The 16,283-nt window shown below is 32.3% G+C and overlaps 1 protein-coding gene across 3 annotated transcripts; it reads left to right on the forward strand.

Annotated features, from left to right (window-relative positions):
- Positions 1 to 13,230: 13,230 nt before the first annotated feature.
- Positions 13,231 to 16,197, forward strand: LOC142984276 (uncharacterized). 3 transcript variants are annotated; one of them, XR_012960140.1, is made up of 4 exons: positions 13,231 to 13,282; positions 14,617 to 15,554; positions 15,662 to 15,702; positions 15,960 to 16,193. XR_012960140.1 is itself a non-coding variant. In XM_076131757.1 (3 exons), the coding sequence occupies exons 2-3, from the start codon at positions 14,617 to 14,619 to the stop codon at positions 16,057 to 16,059; spliced, it is 993 nt and encodes a 330-aa protein (XP_075987872.1). In that variant the 5' UTR covers positions 13,231 to 13,282; the 3' UTR covers positions 16,060 to 16,197. The 3 variants fall into 3 exon arrangements, 1 of the variants encoding a protein (XP_075987872.1); XR_012960141.1 differs by having other exon boundaries at positions 14,617 to 15,550; XM_076131757.1 differs by lacking the exon at positions 15,662 to 15,702 and having other exon boundaries at positions 14,617 to 15,509; positions 15,960 to 16,197.
- The last annotated feature ends 86 nt before the right edge of the window (positions 16,198 to 16,283 follow it).

The following is a 16,283-nucleotide window of genomic DNA, read 5'->3' on the forward strand; positions in this document are numbered from 1 at the left end:
GTTTAATTTTAGGTGTAATGATATTCTCTCTCATGATATACATTCTGTTGCGTACAAATATGACAAGAGATGCTTTCAAATGCCTTTCATACCAACACACATTAGTAGGTTTCCTACATGTTTGTACGTTAACTTTTTACAATTTCGAATTCAACCTACCGAGTTTTCTAGACAACATCATTTACGAAGGCTATCCGTGTTTCGATTTGCTTATAATTTTCACGACAACCTGCATTGCTTGGATCGTATTTTTGAGAATTTTTCTGTTCAAAGATGGTGAACAATTATATGATATAAGTGACATGGCTTTATTCGCGACTGTGTACTTAGGTATTATAGAAGGATATGAGGAATTAACGAATTTCTTCTCATTCGAACAAGACCCTTTTATCAGGTCTACTTTAAGAGTGACTTCGTTACTTCTTATTATGAGTGTAGCTATATCAATATTTTGTCTGATTGCTTTTTGTTTATTTTCAACTTTATCTTCAATGTCTGTTCGATATACGTTGTATGGTTTAACTCATTTATTGTTATTAATAACCAGTGATATTTTACTAATGAGATGTAATTTCATGTCAGCTGATCCTGATGTAGATAAACGACTTTGGCCGTGGAATTATGTATTGTTCTTTAGACTTTTTCTGGAAATTTTGTGGCATTTTGTTTCAGTTAGGTTTTTTGATAAGTTTGTTTATTGATATGTTTCGTTTTAAGAGAAGCAAGAGTAAATAATTTCCAAATTGTGTCATTATGTGCAAGTGTCATCTCAGACCGAATTATTTAAGTTTAGATTGTATTTTAGATAGCATTTACGTTATAATAAGCTAAGCCAAGCATGAAATTTTTTAAAAATATTTACATTTTTTATATTTTTTATCAAAAAGTTAGCCCCTAATTGTCATAATTATATCCAATCTAACTAAAACAAAATAAAATTAAAAATAAACTTTGCAGACACATTTAAACTCTACAAATGAACACAGCCCTTTAAAAATATTATTTAGTTTTATGTTGTTCATTAAAATAACTTAATCCTTTTGTCTACAGAAAACAATTAATTGTCACATGCATCACACCTGACAGACCTATGTACTCAAGACTTGACATCAAGAGTATAAACCTGCCTAATGGAACTAAAAGTTTCCCTACCAATATTTATAAAAACGGCAAAAATAGTATAGTTAGCCCCCTTAATTGTTTATTAAATTCTGCTTTTTAGTACTTATTTGTGGTTATAGCGACATTAGAAATAAATCATCTGTAAAAAAACCGGCTGTCTAACTATCACGATTCATGAGATACAGCCTAATCACAGACAGACAGACAGACATCGAAGTCTTAGTAGAGAAAAAACAGAAACTATAGGTACTAAATAAAATGACACCATCCAACAACACTCCAATTTACAACATTAATATAATTAAAATAAATCCAGAAGATTTCTTTATATTTCCTATAGGATGTTCTATTATACTAGTTCTTTTAGTATCACTGGGGCTATACTTAATCCTGTATTCTTCTTTACCGAAAGAGAATGATGTTTTTAAGTACTTAGCTATTCAACACACACTCACAGGTTACTTACATGTTCTATGTCTCACATTTTACCATTTTAATCTTTCAAATATCTACAAAAGTATTATTGAAGACACCTATTCCTGCTTAGATACAGTTTCAATCTTTTCCACTTCATGTATGGCTTGGATTATATTCCTTAGGATTTTTATATTCAAAGATGAAAATTTGTATAAAATTAAATCTGTAGCGTTAATGTCTTCTGTGTATTTAGGAATTGTTGAAGCTATTGATGTTTTAATACATATTTTTGTAAATGATGTAGTTTTAAGATCTACTCTAAAGATAGTTTTGTTAGTTTTATTAATGTTTGTTGCTTTTTCTGTTGTATTTATAACTGTGTTGAGTTTATTATCTTCTTTAACCTCAATATCTGTGTCTCGGTCTTTATGTGGTCTCGGACATTTGTTATTGTTTGTATTTAGTGATGTGTTGTTAATAAGATTCAATTTGGTGCCTAAAAATACGTCACTATGGCCTTGGGACTTGATGTTGTTTATAAGATTGGTATTGGAAATTGTTTGGTATTTTGTAAATGATAAATTTTTGAAGAAATATGCGTTTTGAATTGTATATTGTGATCATGATTGATTTTGTATTATTTTTAGTAATTCGTGCTCTAATAAATGTTAGACATTGTATTTCTAACCATACAGGTTTACAATGTCCTTTAGTGTCATAACTCCCTTAATGAATTGTCCCTTCCCTATAATATCCATTTCCTAGAACAGAATCTAGTTCCCGAAAACTTCCAATCTCAAAATGTGCCTCTACTACAATAACTATGTGTTTAAAACTGGAAATACTTATATGCTGTATAAGATAGGGTAAGTATAAAACCTGCACTTCAAAAAACATACCCCAAATGATTTTAAAACCTGAACCTTTATTTAAATAAACGTTACCTACCACTACAGCATACAACAGAATCAAATCTATTCCCCGTCCCTCCGAGAGACCCTGTCCAGCACTTTAATCACCGAAACTTGCAGAACAGCCATACATCAGAGAACAATGGCTGTAACGTTAACAGTTCACACACAAACTCTTCGTCTGTAATTCTTCAGAACACATTAACGATGGTAAGTGAAGGTGGGTTCACATTTGAGGTGCTTTCTTTGCGATTTTGTTTGGGTAGAATTTAATTGTTAGAAAATACGACCTTTTGGTACACCACTTATCATCGAAACTGTAAGTGGTTGTAAAGATTGAAGACGTCCGTGATACAATGATAAAACAAATTCAATGAAGGTATTCACTGCGCCTCTAATACCCCGTCATGATATGGTGGGCTCAATTATAATACGAGACTTTGCACCCAGTTTGGTTGTAATATATATGGTTGTAAAAGTCTCCACAACACTAGAGCAATTCTAATTGCAAAAACTGTCAAATCTTTCAGATTTTTTCTACATTTCAGAGACGCCAAGGAAGCAGATAAACAAATATATAGAAAAATATGTATTGTATAAAACTTATCGATAGCTAGCTGGTTGTCGATAGTGGTAGAAAATCACGCTGCACAGCAATACGTAGGAATTATTTTTGCAGTAGGTCCATTGTCAATGTCAAACTCGATACTCGACAGTACTGATTGTAGAGTATCACGCTATAGTATACCGCGGTAACGATACGATCCTTATTTCGTTCACAGTATGGCTGCTGCTTTAACTTCTACCGCAAACGTAAACTCTATGGTGAAGTTGAGAGTTCGCGCCCGTGTCGACTGAATTTATCGATCTTGTTTCAATGTTCCTTTCTAAGGCTTTTGAGGCTTCTTATTTGAATGGGAAGGTGAGATATATTTCAGGTTTTGTGTTCTTTATTGCAATTAAAATACATTTATATTTTGACTGGCCTCTAGAAAATAATTTTGTAAAATAAAAAATAAATAAATGTGTTGTGATTTTATCATTTTTTAGCCCCTGTTGTAAACAAAGGACTTTAAGTTTAATGTGCTAGTGTATCTGTTTGTGTTTGGAGTTGTAGCTCCAAAATGGCTGAACTGATTCCGATCTGCTTTTAATACAGTTCAACCCATTTTTTATTGTCAAAGAATAGACACCTAAAGGCTACCTAAAGCATTTTATTTTACTCTTTCAAGTCACGATACGACTATTTATGTGTACTAGATTTTTAGTCTAGTATCAACTTAATTAAAGCCAACCTATAAAAAGTATCAATTATATTTTTTCTCACTAATTGGCACAAATGAATTAATTTAGAAATACATTGATAACGGTAGTTATCGATAGCTCTGATGTATATTTCCGATACTCATAATGTATAATCCATTAATGCTCTAGTTAGAATAGCACGTATGTTACAGTCTCAATTACAAAAAGGCGTAAGTATATAAAGATGATCTTCCAAATACGTTTTTTTGCTAATAAACACGATAAGCGTGGTTCATATAGTTGGATTAGCGTAGTATTTGATCATAACAAGTCAATTTGCAATATCCAGATATTTAATTTTCAAATTTTAGTTTATCGTATATTCGTGGTTTTATGTGTAGAACTTAAGTTGATAGCAATGTTTTCAAGAATTGCGAATCGTGTTTCAATAATGGCGAATTTTACAAAGCTCCTCGTAAATTAAAGTTACAGTACAGTACAGAAAACAAGCCATAATCTTTAAATACTCAAGTAGATGGAGTAGCTCTTCGAAAGTAAAAAGCTTTTTGGAAAATATAAATTTCCAACCAAATTGCGGATGAAAGTTATATTAATTTATTAAAAGCGAAACCGCTCGAAACTAGTATAACCATAAACGGACAAGTGCAGTAGTAAAGCAATAAATTCAGTATTTTATGCTTATTACCATCGCACCAATGGAGCAATGAGTGGAGCAGAAAGCGTGAATTTAATTACGAAACTTAACTCATACTCGTGGTAACATAGTAATGGTGCATACAGATGCATGTAAGCAACATGCATTGTAACATTTGAGAGAATGCATCTAGTTTGCACGAAAGACTCAACCATTGAATACGAAACTGTGTAGCGCCTATTTGAAAAACTGTCAAAATGCACTGTTAGCGCGCCTCGTGAGTAAAAAGCTGGGGTTTTGGCTACGTTGCATGTTAAATTACAGCCGTTTGTATGACTCATCCTTGCATTTTATCTTTAATTACGCGGTTTGGACTTCTTGGTTTGCCGAAAAAACTTGAACTTGAAATGAAGATGGCAAGTTTTTAATGTCCATGTAAAATAGAGCTCTGAAGACGGCAAGTCTTTACTTCGTAGTGTTTTGGATGGCTAATCTTGCGTGGCATGTTAAATTGTGGTCATTTTGACGGCAAATTCTGGCATTGCATGTTATATTAAAGCTCTTCGGTCAACAATTTTTTCAAGATGTGTTACATTGAAGTCATTGAGCGGCAAATACTTGCACTGTATATTGCATTACACAAGTTTTGATGCTAAATTCTTGCGTTGCATGTTGCATTGTGTGAATCTGTATGCACCATTAACGGATTATTTGCAATCAATGGCCGCGGCTGCCGGGATTCATCGGCAAGTCTACATTAATATCATTTAATTGAACACTCTGATATCAATCATATTATTGTGTTAACCAAATTAATGATAATGGTCATTTTGGTTTGATATTTTACTCTATAGTAAATTACACTTTTTATAAAAAAATCAATGATCATTTTCTGAATTTTAATATCCATAAAAAGCAGTGACAGTCAAATAATCAAAAAAAAATATTTCCATTTGAATAGTCTGAAGATCAGACAATGTTCTTTCAATTGCTTTACAGGTAAAAAAAAACTTTGTCAAAAAACTTGAAAGCTTTCTTTTTAGCCAATCCTTGACTTCCTCATTTCCTCGTTTCTTCATCTAACCAACTTAAATGACATAAGACTATACTCTTCCAAAAACCAGCCGATAGAGAGAGAGAGACAGAGGTTTCTTTTTCGTACTTTCTTTAATTAAAGTCTTAATGAACAGCTTCAAAACAAAATACCCACATGTCAATTGAACGCCATAAACGAGTAAGAGATTAATAGAACGATCACTAAGTGTTAATACAAGTAATTGATTCGAACTCTCAAACTAAACGTTGAGTCGCAACAATGATTTGACCTTATTTGGTGACACCTACGCAAATTCTACTAGATGTTTTTTGTGATTGTTGAGGTATGCTAGTGTGGATAAGACAGCTGTTTGATAATACTTACAACGGAGGACAAACAAAGGAAACAGTCCATCACCCTTGGATAACCACAATTAGTAAAGAAAAGTAAACGTTCCTTAATACAGTTTGACACATTTGGAGACGTTTCTAATTGATGAAACTCGTAAGGAAAGTACACATATACATGAACAAATGTTTTAAAGTAGGTCATTAATTTTATTTTGAACCCCTAATGACTTCCTTTCTCTTAATAGGACTGAAATTTCGGCGAATTAAAACTATTTCTGACCAAAATCCACCCTACTGATGCCACAAAAATTTAAAAAACTGAAACCGTGGCAACGTAGCAAATTAATTATTGCTACGAAATACGGACGGTTGCACATAAATTGTTTTAGTTGTACCCGTAAATTACAACCCCCAGATGAAGACTAATTAAACTAGTAGAATCAAAATTAAATATTTTAAATACAAGAAAAATATAATAACAGAATATCCTCACTAAACCAACGGTACAAGACGGCGCGCGCGCCGCTTGGCGCCAGTGAGTCGCGGCTAGATCTCAAACGCACCGTTACACGGACGCCAGTGACAGGAGCCAGCGGAAGCGGAAGCCAGAGCGACTTACTGATTAATTAGTACATTGATTTATACATAGCGTCATGCATCATTCGATTGATGATCCAAATATCTGTGTTAGCGGGTACGATACGTTATCTTGATGAGATTGGGGCAGTTTCATCTTGTTTCTTTTTTAAGTATAACTGTATTCGTGCGTACAGTAGCGTATTTGACTTAATTTTAACTTAATTCAAAATATAGGAGGGTTGCAAAGATCTTAGTTGTATTTTGGAAACTGTCTTACAAAACTTGAACAAACTATAGATGTTTTTAAGTCAAATTGATTCACAGAAATGTGTAACATAAGTATAAAGTAACTTCTTAAATTAATTTATTTTTAGCTTTTAACCATTTGTCTCATTGCCATGCACAAAACTTACTGTGCCTCTAATAAATACAGAACATTTGTTTTATCCGTATAATTTTAATCTAATAAGTCAAAAATGTAAAAGTGAACAATACCTATAGGAACATAATATTATTTTAACAAATTATTTCTCGTCTCTCTGTACCTAAAAGTTTTTCTCTATTTGTAGATGAAATAGCAGATCTAATTAATATCTTTTACTTCTTTACTTTATTAAAATCGGCCATCTTAAGTTATAAGTCTACGTAATCGGCACAAACACACTTATAAACAGTTTTAAGTTTATAACTTGTTTTTATAGTTCGGCGATGATTTGTTGAAATAGCACTAGGGGTGTCAAAAGAAGGATGTAGAATTAATATTTTAACTTTGTTTTTTATAAATGTCCTTGGCACTAATGATATCCGTGAGTTTTTAAGTCTAGATAAATTAATAATATTAAACTGAATGACGTCTCATATTTACGAGATGTAGTGATTCCAGTTAATTCGCTAAGATAGTAATGAAATATTACATGGTCAAAGCAAAACTATTTTATAGGAAGATTAATTAATTATGGAAATAAGTAGGAATATCCTCATAAAGCTGTTAACCTAGCTGCACTGACTATAAATGCAATAATCTGTTCGTCTATTTATTACTCTTTCACAGCTAAACCACTTAACCGATAGTTTAAGACCTGAGGTCAAAAAACAAGCTCAGCTTTACGTGTCAGTTATTGTCTTGAAGAGTGGGGACATTAAGAATCAGGAATGTAATTTTCTTATATCCAAAATTTCATGTAATATAGGTATGTAAATTAAAGTTTACCTACATTTTGCTTCAGCAAAAGTCCTGTAATCTGCATCTGCGTCTAGCACAGAATGTTATTTGTGTAGTTCCATATATGCAACGGATTCCAATATCTACAGGAAAGCCAGTACCTCTCGTAATAGTAAATATGAAATCCTGACACAGTTTACAAAATATGTATAACTTATTGAATATTGAAATTGAAGGAGCAAAATCAAAGCTTTCAGTAAAATATTATACAGCATATAGATATTATTTCCCCTGGTCTTAGTATTTTCTACAAACTATGAATCTGGATAAGACAAATACTGATATGACGCTACTTTACCATAGAGCTGACACTTTGATGCCTATACTACTAGGGTCGATCCAAAAGTAATGATAATCGGCTACTCTTAGTCGTCACAAATATACAAAATACATTTTTTTTGGCTCCCCAATAGACCCACTACCTCGACGTAAAAAAATCATATATAGTCCAAGTAATTTGGTAAGTATATTCATTTGAATAGGAGCTGTCGCAGAGAAAACATGAAAATGTAAAAAAACGATACTAGTATCGATTTTCTTTTAACATGACATCTGTAGCTCGATTCTCTGCTACTATCCAGAACAGACAACTGTTCTATTTGTGGGTTTCACAAATGTTTGTTTCCTGTGGAAATCGAACCTACGAAGCCCCAACTCTACGGTGCGCAGTGGCATGGTAACCACTTTACCAACTAAACCTCGAAGATCATCAGTAAATGAAATAAAATAAATAAATAAATACATCAATTGTCTTTGTTTTTTAATTATCATCCCTACTAAAGTTCACTATATTATTATGTATAAAGGTAAAGTGTTTTTCGCCTTATGTCTCCATACTTGAGCAATAAACAAATATTGTCAAACAACTCGGTTTTACTTAAAAGTTTACGTCAATATTTGACATTGTATAATTTTTAGGATATGGTGTGCTTAAAAATATACCTGTTTAGGAACGTTTTTTGGTACTTTAAAAAAGGCTGACCACGAGGTTTCGGGTTTGGTTTCCGTGTCGGGTGAAGTTTGGGAATGTGCCTGTTAAGAAGCAAAAAATTCGCTCTCTTGCATTATTGGTTTTATTGAAAAAAAGTCCTTTTAAAACCTGCTTTATGCAACGCAGAGATCAGTATGTTCTATGAATAACACGTAACTATAACTTTATTCTTTGCGATAATCGAAATTCTTAAACCTGCTCTAATTTTATTAGCATCCTCACCACATTTACCATTGTTTCATACATCGACTAGTCTCATCGACTACTTAGTCAATGAAATAACTTTAATTTCCACACACAGTTATGAACCAAACAATTCAAACAAATCCATTCAAAATCCAAACAAAATAGTGACTAAACAAGAAAAGTTTACGACAAAAAACACCTCCATACAAAATTGTATTGGGCGTCCATGTTTGTATGTATTCAGAACAAATCTATTCGAGGGCCGATTGAATCCGTGGGGGACTTGCAAATAAATATAACTTATAGTTTCCATTGAAGCGCTGGATGGCTGAAATTTAATCTAAACTTGAGGAATATTCAAAATGTTGTTTTCATGATTTGTTTTCGAAGAAACGTAGGTGTGTATTGAAAAGAAGTTTTTGTAGATTACTGTTTTCTTTGTTAGCCTGTTATTTGTAAAACTACGAGAAGTATTGCTAAATAATGTCTAAACATGCTGATATTTACGAATATTCTAGCTATTTAATAGATTATGCTGACCTATTGCTTGAAAAAGTCTCTTTTCGTAGGCAGATAAAGCTGTCTTAGTAAGGGGACTTTACATTCAAATGTACAAATAGCATAATATTCCCTTTCTGGTACTCCCATAAGCTTCGAAGAAATCAAACATTAATTAAGGTTTTAAACTTAAATATCTTAATACCTAAATAGTTCATACTTAGGTACTTAAGTTATATCATCACTTGCCGATAAATGTATACGACAATTTATTGGAAACAGAACTAGTGAAAGTGTTGGCAATCTTACTATTAAAGACTATTGTATTAGTTGTAGTGCTGTTTGTTTCTATGCCAAAATAAATAAATACTAGTGTGACTAGAGATCGTCTCTATTCATGAAAGTTTCTAAGAAACAAAGACAATAAATAAAAGGATTTTAGAAACCCAAAAATCTCTAAATAATAGATAACAAGACGTTAAGCCTTATTTCCTGTATCATTATCCTTTTTATTCTATTTCAAAGGTCACCAGTCTATCCGCCACCCACGCGCTCTAAATCCGTTGCTTTTATACTAAATGGTCATATATCATAGTATTTACGACTCTAATTGGCTTTTGCTGTCGGTAGATTTTGAATATAATACTACTGTTGATTGTGGACAATTATTTTTGGAAATTGATTTGTGGTAAAGGCGTGTGTGGATCAAAATAATAAAGTTGTTAAGAATATGAAGAAGTGAACTTCAAATTAATACATCCTCCTTGCGTCTGTCTCTTCACGATAAAATTATGATCTAGAGCTGGGGTTCCCAACTTTTTCTTAGTCCGAGACCACTTTTATATTATTCTTGTTCGCAGGGACCACTATGTAAGTAGGTATATTAAAAACTAGCTGACCCGCGCAACTTCGCTTGCGTCCAATAAGAGAGAATGCGTGAAATTTTTCCCCGTTTTTGAAACATTAATTACTGGTACTCCGCTCCTTTTGGTCATAGCGTGATGATATATAGCCTATGTCCTTTCTCGGGTATCAAAATATCTTAAAACCAAATTTCATGCAAATTGGTTCAGTAGTTTAGGCGTGATTGAGTAGCAGACAGACAGACAGACAGACAGACAGACAGACAGACAGACAGAGTTACATTCGCATTTATAATATTAGTATGGATAAAGTGTAATAATCCGCGGACCACTAGTTGGGAACCACTGATCTAGAGAAAGGATTTTCATGCGGTTTTCACCAATAATTAAAAAATACATAGTAGTAGTAGTAGTAGTAATACATATAAATAGATATAGTTCTTGAAGAAGAATATAATAATATTGAAGGTAAACCACTTCGAAAATGATTGAGAGTAAGATAGCACTGTCCAACTAATCGGAGTTTATACAACGATTATTGTAAGTTAGACGTTATTTAAAAAAAAAATGGATTTATATGTTCTGGCGTTCATTTAAATCATATTCCTACCTTCATAGCAGTATGAGAAAAGCGGTTTAGTAGGTATAGTGCCTTACTTATCCTACCAACAAAAACAGTTCGTACTGTCAAAGGGGATCGTATTAAATCTTATTAACGTGTTTTTGTTGGGATTTCAACAAGTTTAGGGTTTAAGAGATGTGGTATTTTAATGCTGTGACCTATTTTCATATAGTACCTACATATTATTATATTAATTATTTAGGAAGTAACCTGGTTTAATGGAATTGTGCTAGTCGGTAAGTAAGTATTTTAAAATAACACAGGACATGACAAGACTAATTTCATTAGCTACGAATTAATAGGTACAGGCTAGGCTAGCTTACGAGATGTCATTTTAACTGAGTTTTTTAATTAAATTGTCTGTGTTGTGATAAGTGGCGAAACCTTGTAACCTTGAAATGTTACATATGTCTTTTATTACACTATCACGTATTGGAGCAAGATTTGGCATTTTTAGTCAGCACAGTAATTTTAAAACCGTTCTTTTTATATTAAGCTGAAAATACTGCCGTCGGAAAACGTTTCTTTTTAACATTAATATAAATCTTAGATTGATTACATAATAGAGCCTTCAAAGGGTTTAATTTTAAAGCAGCAACCATTTTACAACTATTTCTACAAGATACATTACAGAAATATTACACTCTATACGAAAATCAACCTTATGACTTGGTTCTATAGTTGATATTACATTGCATTTTTCTTGTATAATTGAGTTTCATTCATTACCTGCCACTAAGGAGTGAAGTCTGATGAAAAATGATGCTTTTCTAAACCACTGAGATGATAGAAACATATTTTGAAAGGGTTTAAAGATAATGTTCTTGCTATAAGTTTTTTTCAACCCGTGAATGTCCCAGTGTCGGGAAGGGTCTCTCCCCAAACGAAGAAGGTATTAAACTTTCAGTCCAGCACGCTGGCCAAACTGTGGACTGAGAACTTCGTGGCAAGAAATGTATAAATCAGATATTTCAATATAGTATAAAGAAATGGTCTTATATTTTCAAACAACGAGAGTAGGTCTATGGAAGTGTAAAGCGCCTATGAAAAAAGCAATGGCAATAACAAGCAAAACAACATTTGTGTGTGCGCCTGATAACAGGAGTTAAGTTTGTTTAATTAAATTACAAATAACATTAATCTTTGCCATAATTATTTAGGTAGATGAAAAGTATAATCTAAGTATTCTTAGTAAAAAAGGTAACTGTTTTACTTTTCATTGTCATTACCAAGTGCATTACTATCAATTTACTTCCGCACATTGTTGTGTTCAACAATTCAAAACAGTGATCTGATTGAATCAAATAATTACACAGAAAACTAAGTAGTTTATTCTTTTATGATTCAATTTCTACACATAAGGTGTGGACATAGTGACAATCTATTTATTTTTTGCATCTGACACCAACTATTTGTTTTACAAGTTTCATAGACAATACGACCTATAATGATATTACGTCCTTTTCTTACGGTAAAGGAAAACATCCTCATCTAACCTTGAAAACCCTTAAGTTTTTTGACGATTTGTAAACCAAATCCCCAACCCACAGATGACCAGTGTGGGGAAGTAAAAAGAAAATCATTTTCTTTCCATTCTTATGGCGAAAACAAATTATGTATATACAATTTTATCTTCTACAAACTCTAGCTAGTTGAGTCTCAATAATTTGAAATTCAATACAAATCCTCTTAATTATGCGGAAATATCTATTAAATCAATTTGCCCCCACCACAATATTTTATTATTATGAACAGATCGATTTCTTCACAATTGACAAACGCATTGATGATCAATGGCTATAATCGATGGCTACTTTAATAAAACAATAATATTATTAATTATTATTGACAAGATCTATGATTGTGAATGAAGGTAAAATAATTGTGTAAGGATCGTAGCGAAGTGGCATTCTTTAGTTAATACCTTACACTACGTCTACTGGCAAGGGAAAGAGACGTTATGGTTTAGTCTCTGCCCGTGATATAGATTAATTAACAAGGTATAATGTAGTTATATGTTAATTAGTCTAAGTTATCAATTATTTTTCAGCCATATTTCATAAGAATCCAGTCAGTATTTTTTGCATAAAAAAGTAGATCTATTGTCATAAGCTTCCGGGTGTAAAATGGAGTAGAAGAAGTTAATAAAGATCCCAAAATTTTTGGGCCTCTCAAAGAGTAAGACTGTAATAAAAAAAAAACATGTTTTTCTTAGCTAAATAGTCTACATACATACAAAACTACAAAAAAATATAAAACCACTGCATTTTGCTATAGAGATAGGCAGAGACCAATACCACGGCTTTTTTTTAAGGTTAGATAGACAGAAAAAGAATGATTACTTTCTTTTAGCATCGTAGACATTCTAGTGTACACAAATCCCAAGTAAAACAAACAAAACAATAAAACAAACGAGTTCCTCATTATGACGAATCTAAAACATAATCATGAAAGTATGCAGCACAATAACTAATTGTATGTTTGTAAATATGTTTGTATCTTTAGATATAAAACCGAGTTGTGTTGAGACAATCTCAGTGTGCCTAGTGAGTTTGAGTGACGAGTGCCTATTGGGAATTTATAAGGTATTTTGATTTACATGTTGTGTTTAAATTAATTATACATATGTACATAAAATCAGGACTTTTTCTCAGGGATAGGAAGTATCTAGCGAATAAATATTTGGATAAATCAATTACGTGAGAAAAAAAGGAAAAGTAGGAAATTCTCTTTCGATAATAATAATTAACTTTTATATTATGTAGATGAAGTCGAATATTTTTTGTTTTAAATTAGTAAACAGTGAGGTTTATAAAGTTTTAAGTATTCAATAAATAAATTACTTTGTTTTCTACTTTGTTCTGAAAAATGATAAATTATTTGGTACGTACTTAACGGGTAAAGTAGTTTCCTATATTATACTTCAGTTAAGAGAATTGTGTATGTGTAGACGATGATATAACTATAGGTTGAATAACCTTTTATCATTTACATTTAATTAACCAATTACTAATTATATAGAAGATAGGAAATACAAGTGTAATTTGCTTGGAATAATAGCTCATAATGATGTAATTTAAATTAATTTCTTTACAAAAGAGACTCAGGAAAATACATAAATAATTAGGTAAGAATCGAAGAACGATGTTTTTTAGTAGTTAATAATGTTAATACAAAATCTAATTAAATACTTTACTATCAGAATATTACAAAATTATCGTAAAACTATTTTATTACAATTTTAATTATTACCATTTATTTCCGTTGTTCAAACACAATTTACACAATCATTTGTTCAGAGAAAATTCTCGTATCAAATGTCATTATTAAATTCTATAAAATATTTACTTTTATGTATAAATAGACTGACGTGTAATATTCTAAGAAAAGTGATACATACAATAGCTGTTTACAAACAAGAAGCTTTAGAAGATAGTTATTTACTTGATGCGAACGGAATCAAAGTGACCTGACGATAAACATCGATAATATTACAATCGAAAAGAATAAATTATTATGAATATACGGCATTTCTTTTTAATGATAGGCGCACCAATCAAGAAACGATGCAGAATTGTTCAATCATGTAGATGTCCTAATTAAAGTGCATCATGCATGCTGAATGCTGATATAGTGCAGTCATTCCGAGAAGTCTACTGGACTGAGGACTTTTACCTACCGGAATGAAGGAAGGGGGTTAGGCTCTGAGTCTACCACCCTGACCAAGTGCGGGTTGCGGACTTTGCATACTTTCAAAGCATTAAAAAACTGTTCTAAAGAACAACTCAATATATCTAATACACACAAAATCAAACACATAATGCTAAGTGACACCCATTATTTTTCTTTCCGAGTCCAGCATAAGTCCTGACTAAAATATAGGTACTCTTTTTTCAATCTTCCCCTTAATCTTTTTCAGATGGAGAACCGAATACTAGCCCTCCTCTCCATACTATCAACAATCAGCGCAAACCCAGTGATGACGCGCCAAGGCCTGTTGCAGCACAAGACTCAAGACACTTTCTGCGCAAAATTACTAAACTTCAACAACTTTTACTACAATCTAGAAGATACGAAGAACATCACCGGTATACCAGCAGACATGAGCATCCATTGGAAGACCAGCAAGATATTTTTCACTCTTATAAGTGAAGAAATGAAAATGAGCCTACAAATTTTGGAACCAAGTGGAGAATTTACTACTATAAAAGTAGCCGGGTTAGGTCAATCGACTTGTGTTGATAACCTCAACGATATTGTATACTTGGCTACCGATAACGGCGTTTATAAATACAAAGATGACGGTTCGATTGAATTGTATTCAGCTTTAGGTGAAGATGTAATGTATATAGCAGTTACGAGTGATGGAAACGCAATGTATATAGCCACGTGGCCGCAGAATCGAGTCCACAAGATCACTAATGACGGTCAAAAGTTGGAACAATTCCCAGCCATCCCTAACGGGCACGGGTTAACTGTAGACCCAAGAAATAACATATATTTTGTTGCGACAAAAACGTCTTATATACTAAAGAATGGATACTCAGTTCCCATTAAAATTAAAGGTTTGCCGAACGATAAAATGACGGGCATTTTTGTCACTAGGTCTGATGAAGTATTTGGTATGGATGAAAATAGTAATTTGTATGTTATTGATCCAGAGAACACTAGTGCAAGGCATTTGGGTTCGTTTAATATAAATGGAGTTAATTCCTTTGCTATGGATTCAGCAGATAACGTCTTGATTGGGATTAAAGGAGCGATCGTGAAATTTAATGCGTATGAAAGAAATCCTTGTCCGGAACCCGAAAAGTTATGAGAAGTCTTTTATTATTTGTGACTAATAGTACATTGTAGGTAATTTTATTATTGTAATGTAAAAATATGTATAACACAAGCTTATTTTGTTTAATTATTTAATACTGTAGCGCATTTCGTATAATATGACAATTAACAATTTTCAGAATCGTAGCTAACAATTAGCTATTTATTTGCAACTATATTGGTAAGCATCAATTAATTTTGTACATTTGTTTTAGTATTTAACCCACATATTCATTTACAATTATTTTTTTAGATTGAGGACATGATTCTCGTGAGTACAATAAGTCTTACAACATCCCGCCATCATCGTTTTGTTCACTTGTGCATTTATAAAAAGTTACAGAATGATTAAACAAAAACGTCATACTGTCTCCGAATATGTTCTTATTTAAATGATGGTACAGAAAAGGTATTAATATACTGTAAAATGTTTTTCAGGATCAGCAAGAAAGGCAAGAGGCACAGCAAGCGACGGAAGTCAAAAAAGGCAACCACATCCACCACCGAAGGCACTGAAGAGGAAGAAGACGAAGAATAAGCGATTTTCTATATGAAATACGAATTTATTTCTATGATTATTTCCAAAAATAATTTGACCGCAACCGAATGCATTAAATTTTAAATTTATTTTACATACCATTTGTATAGACAATGCTGTCCATTGTTAATTGTTGGGTATAATAAAAAATTATAAATATTTGAATGCTTTTATTATAGTGACATCTATCGACAATCGCTCAAACTATAACACGGTTAACAGTA

The sequence above is a fragment of the Anticarsia gemmatalis genome, chromosome 26, assembly GCF_050436995.1.
Source record: "Anticarsia gemmatalis isolate Benzon Research Colony breed Stoneville strain chromosome 26, ilAntGemm2 primary, whole genome shotgun sequence".
Taxonomy (NCBI): domain Eukaryota; kingdom Metazoa; phylum Arthropoda; class Insecta; order Lepidoptera; family Erebidae; genus Anticarsia; species Anticarsia gemmatalis.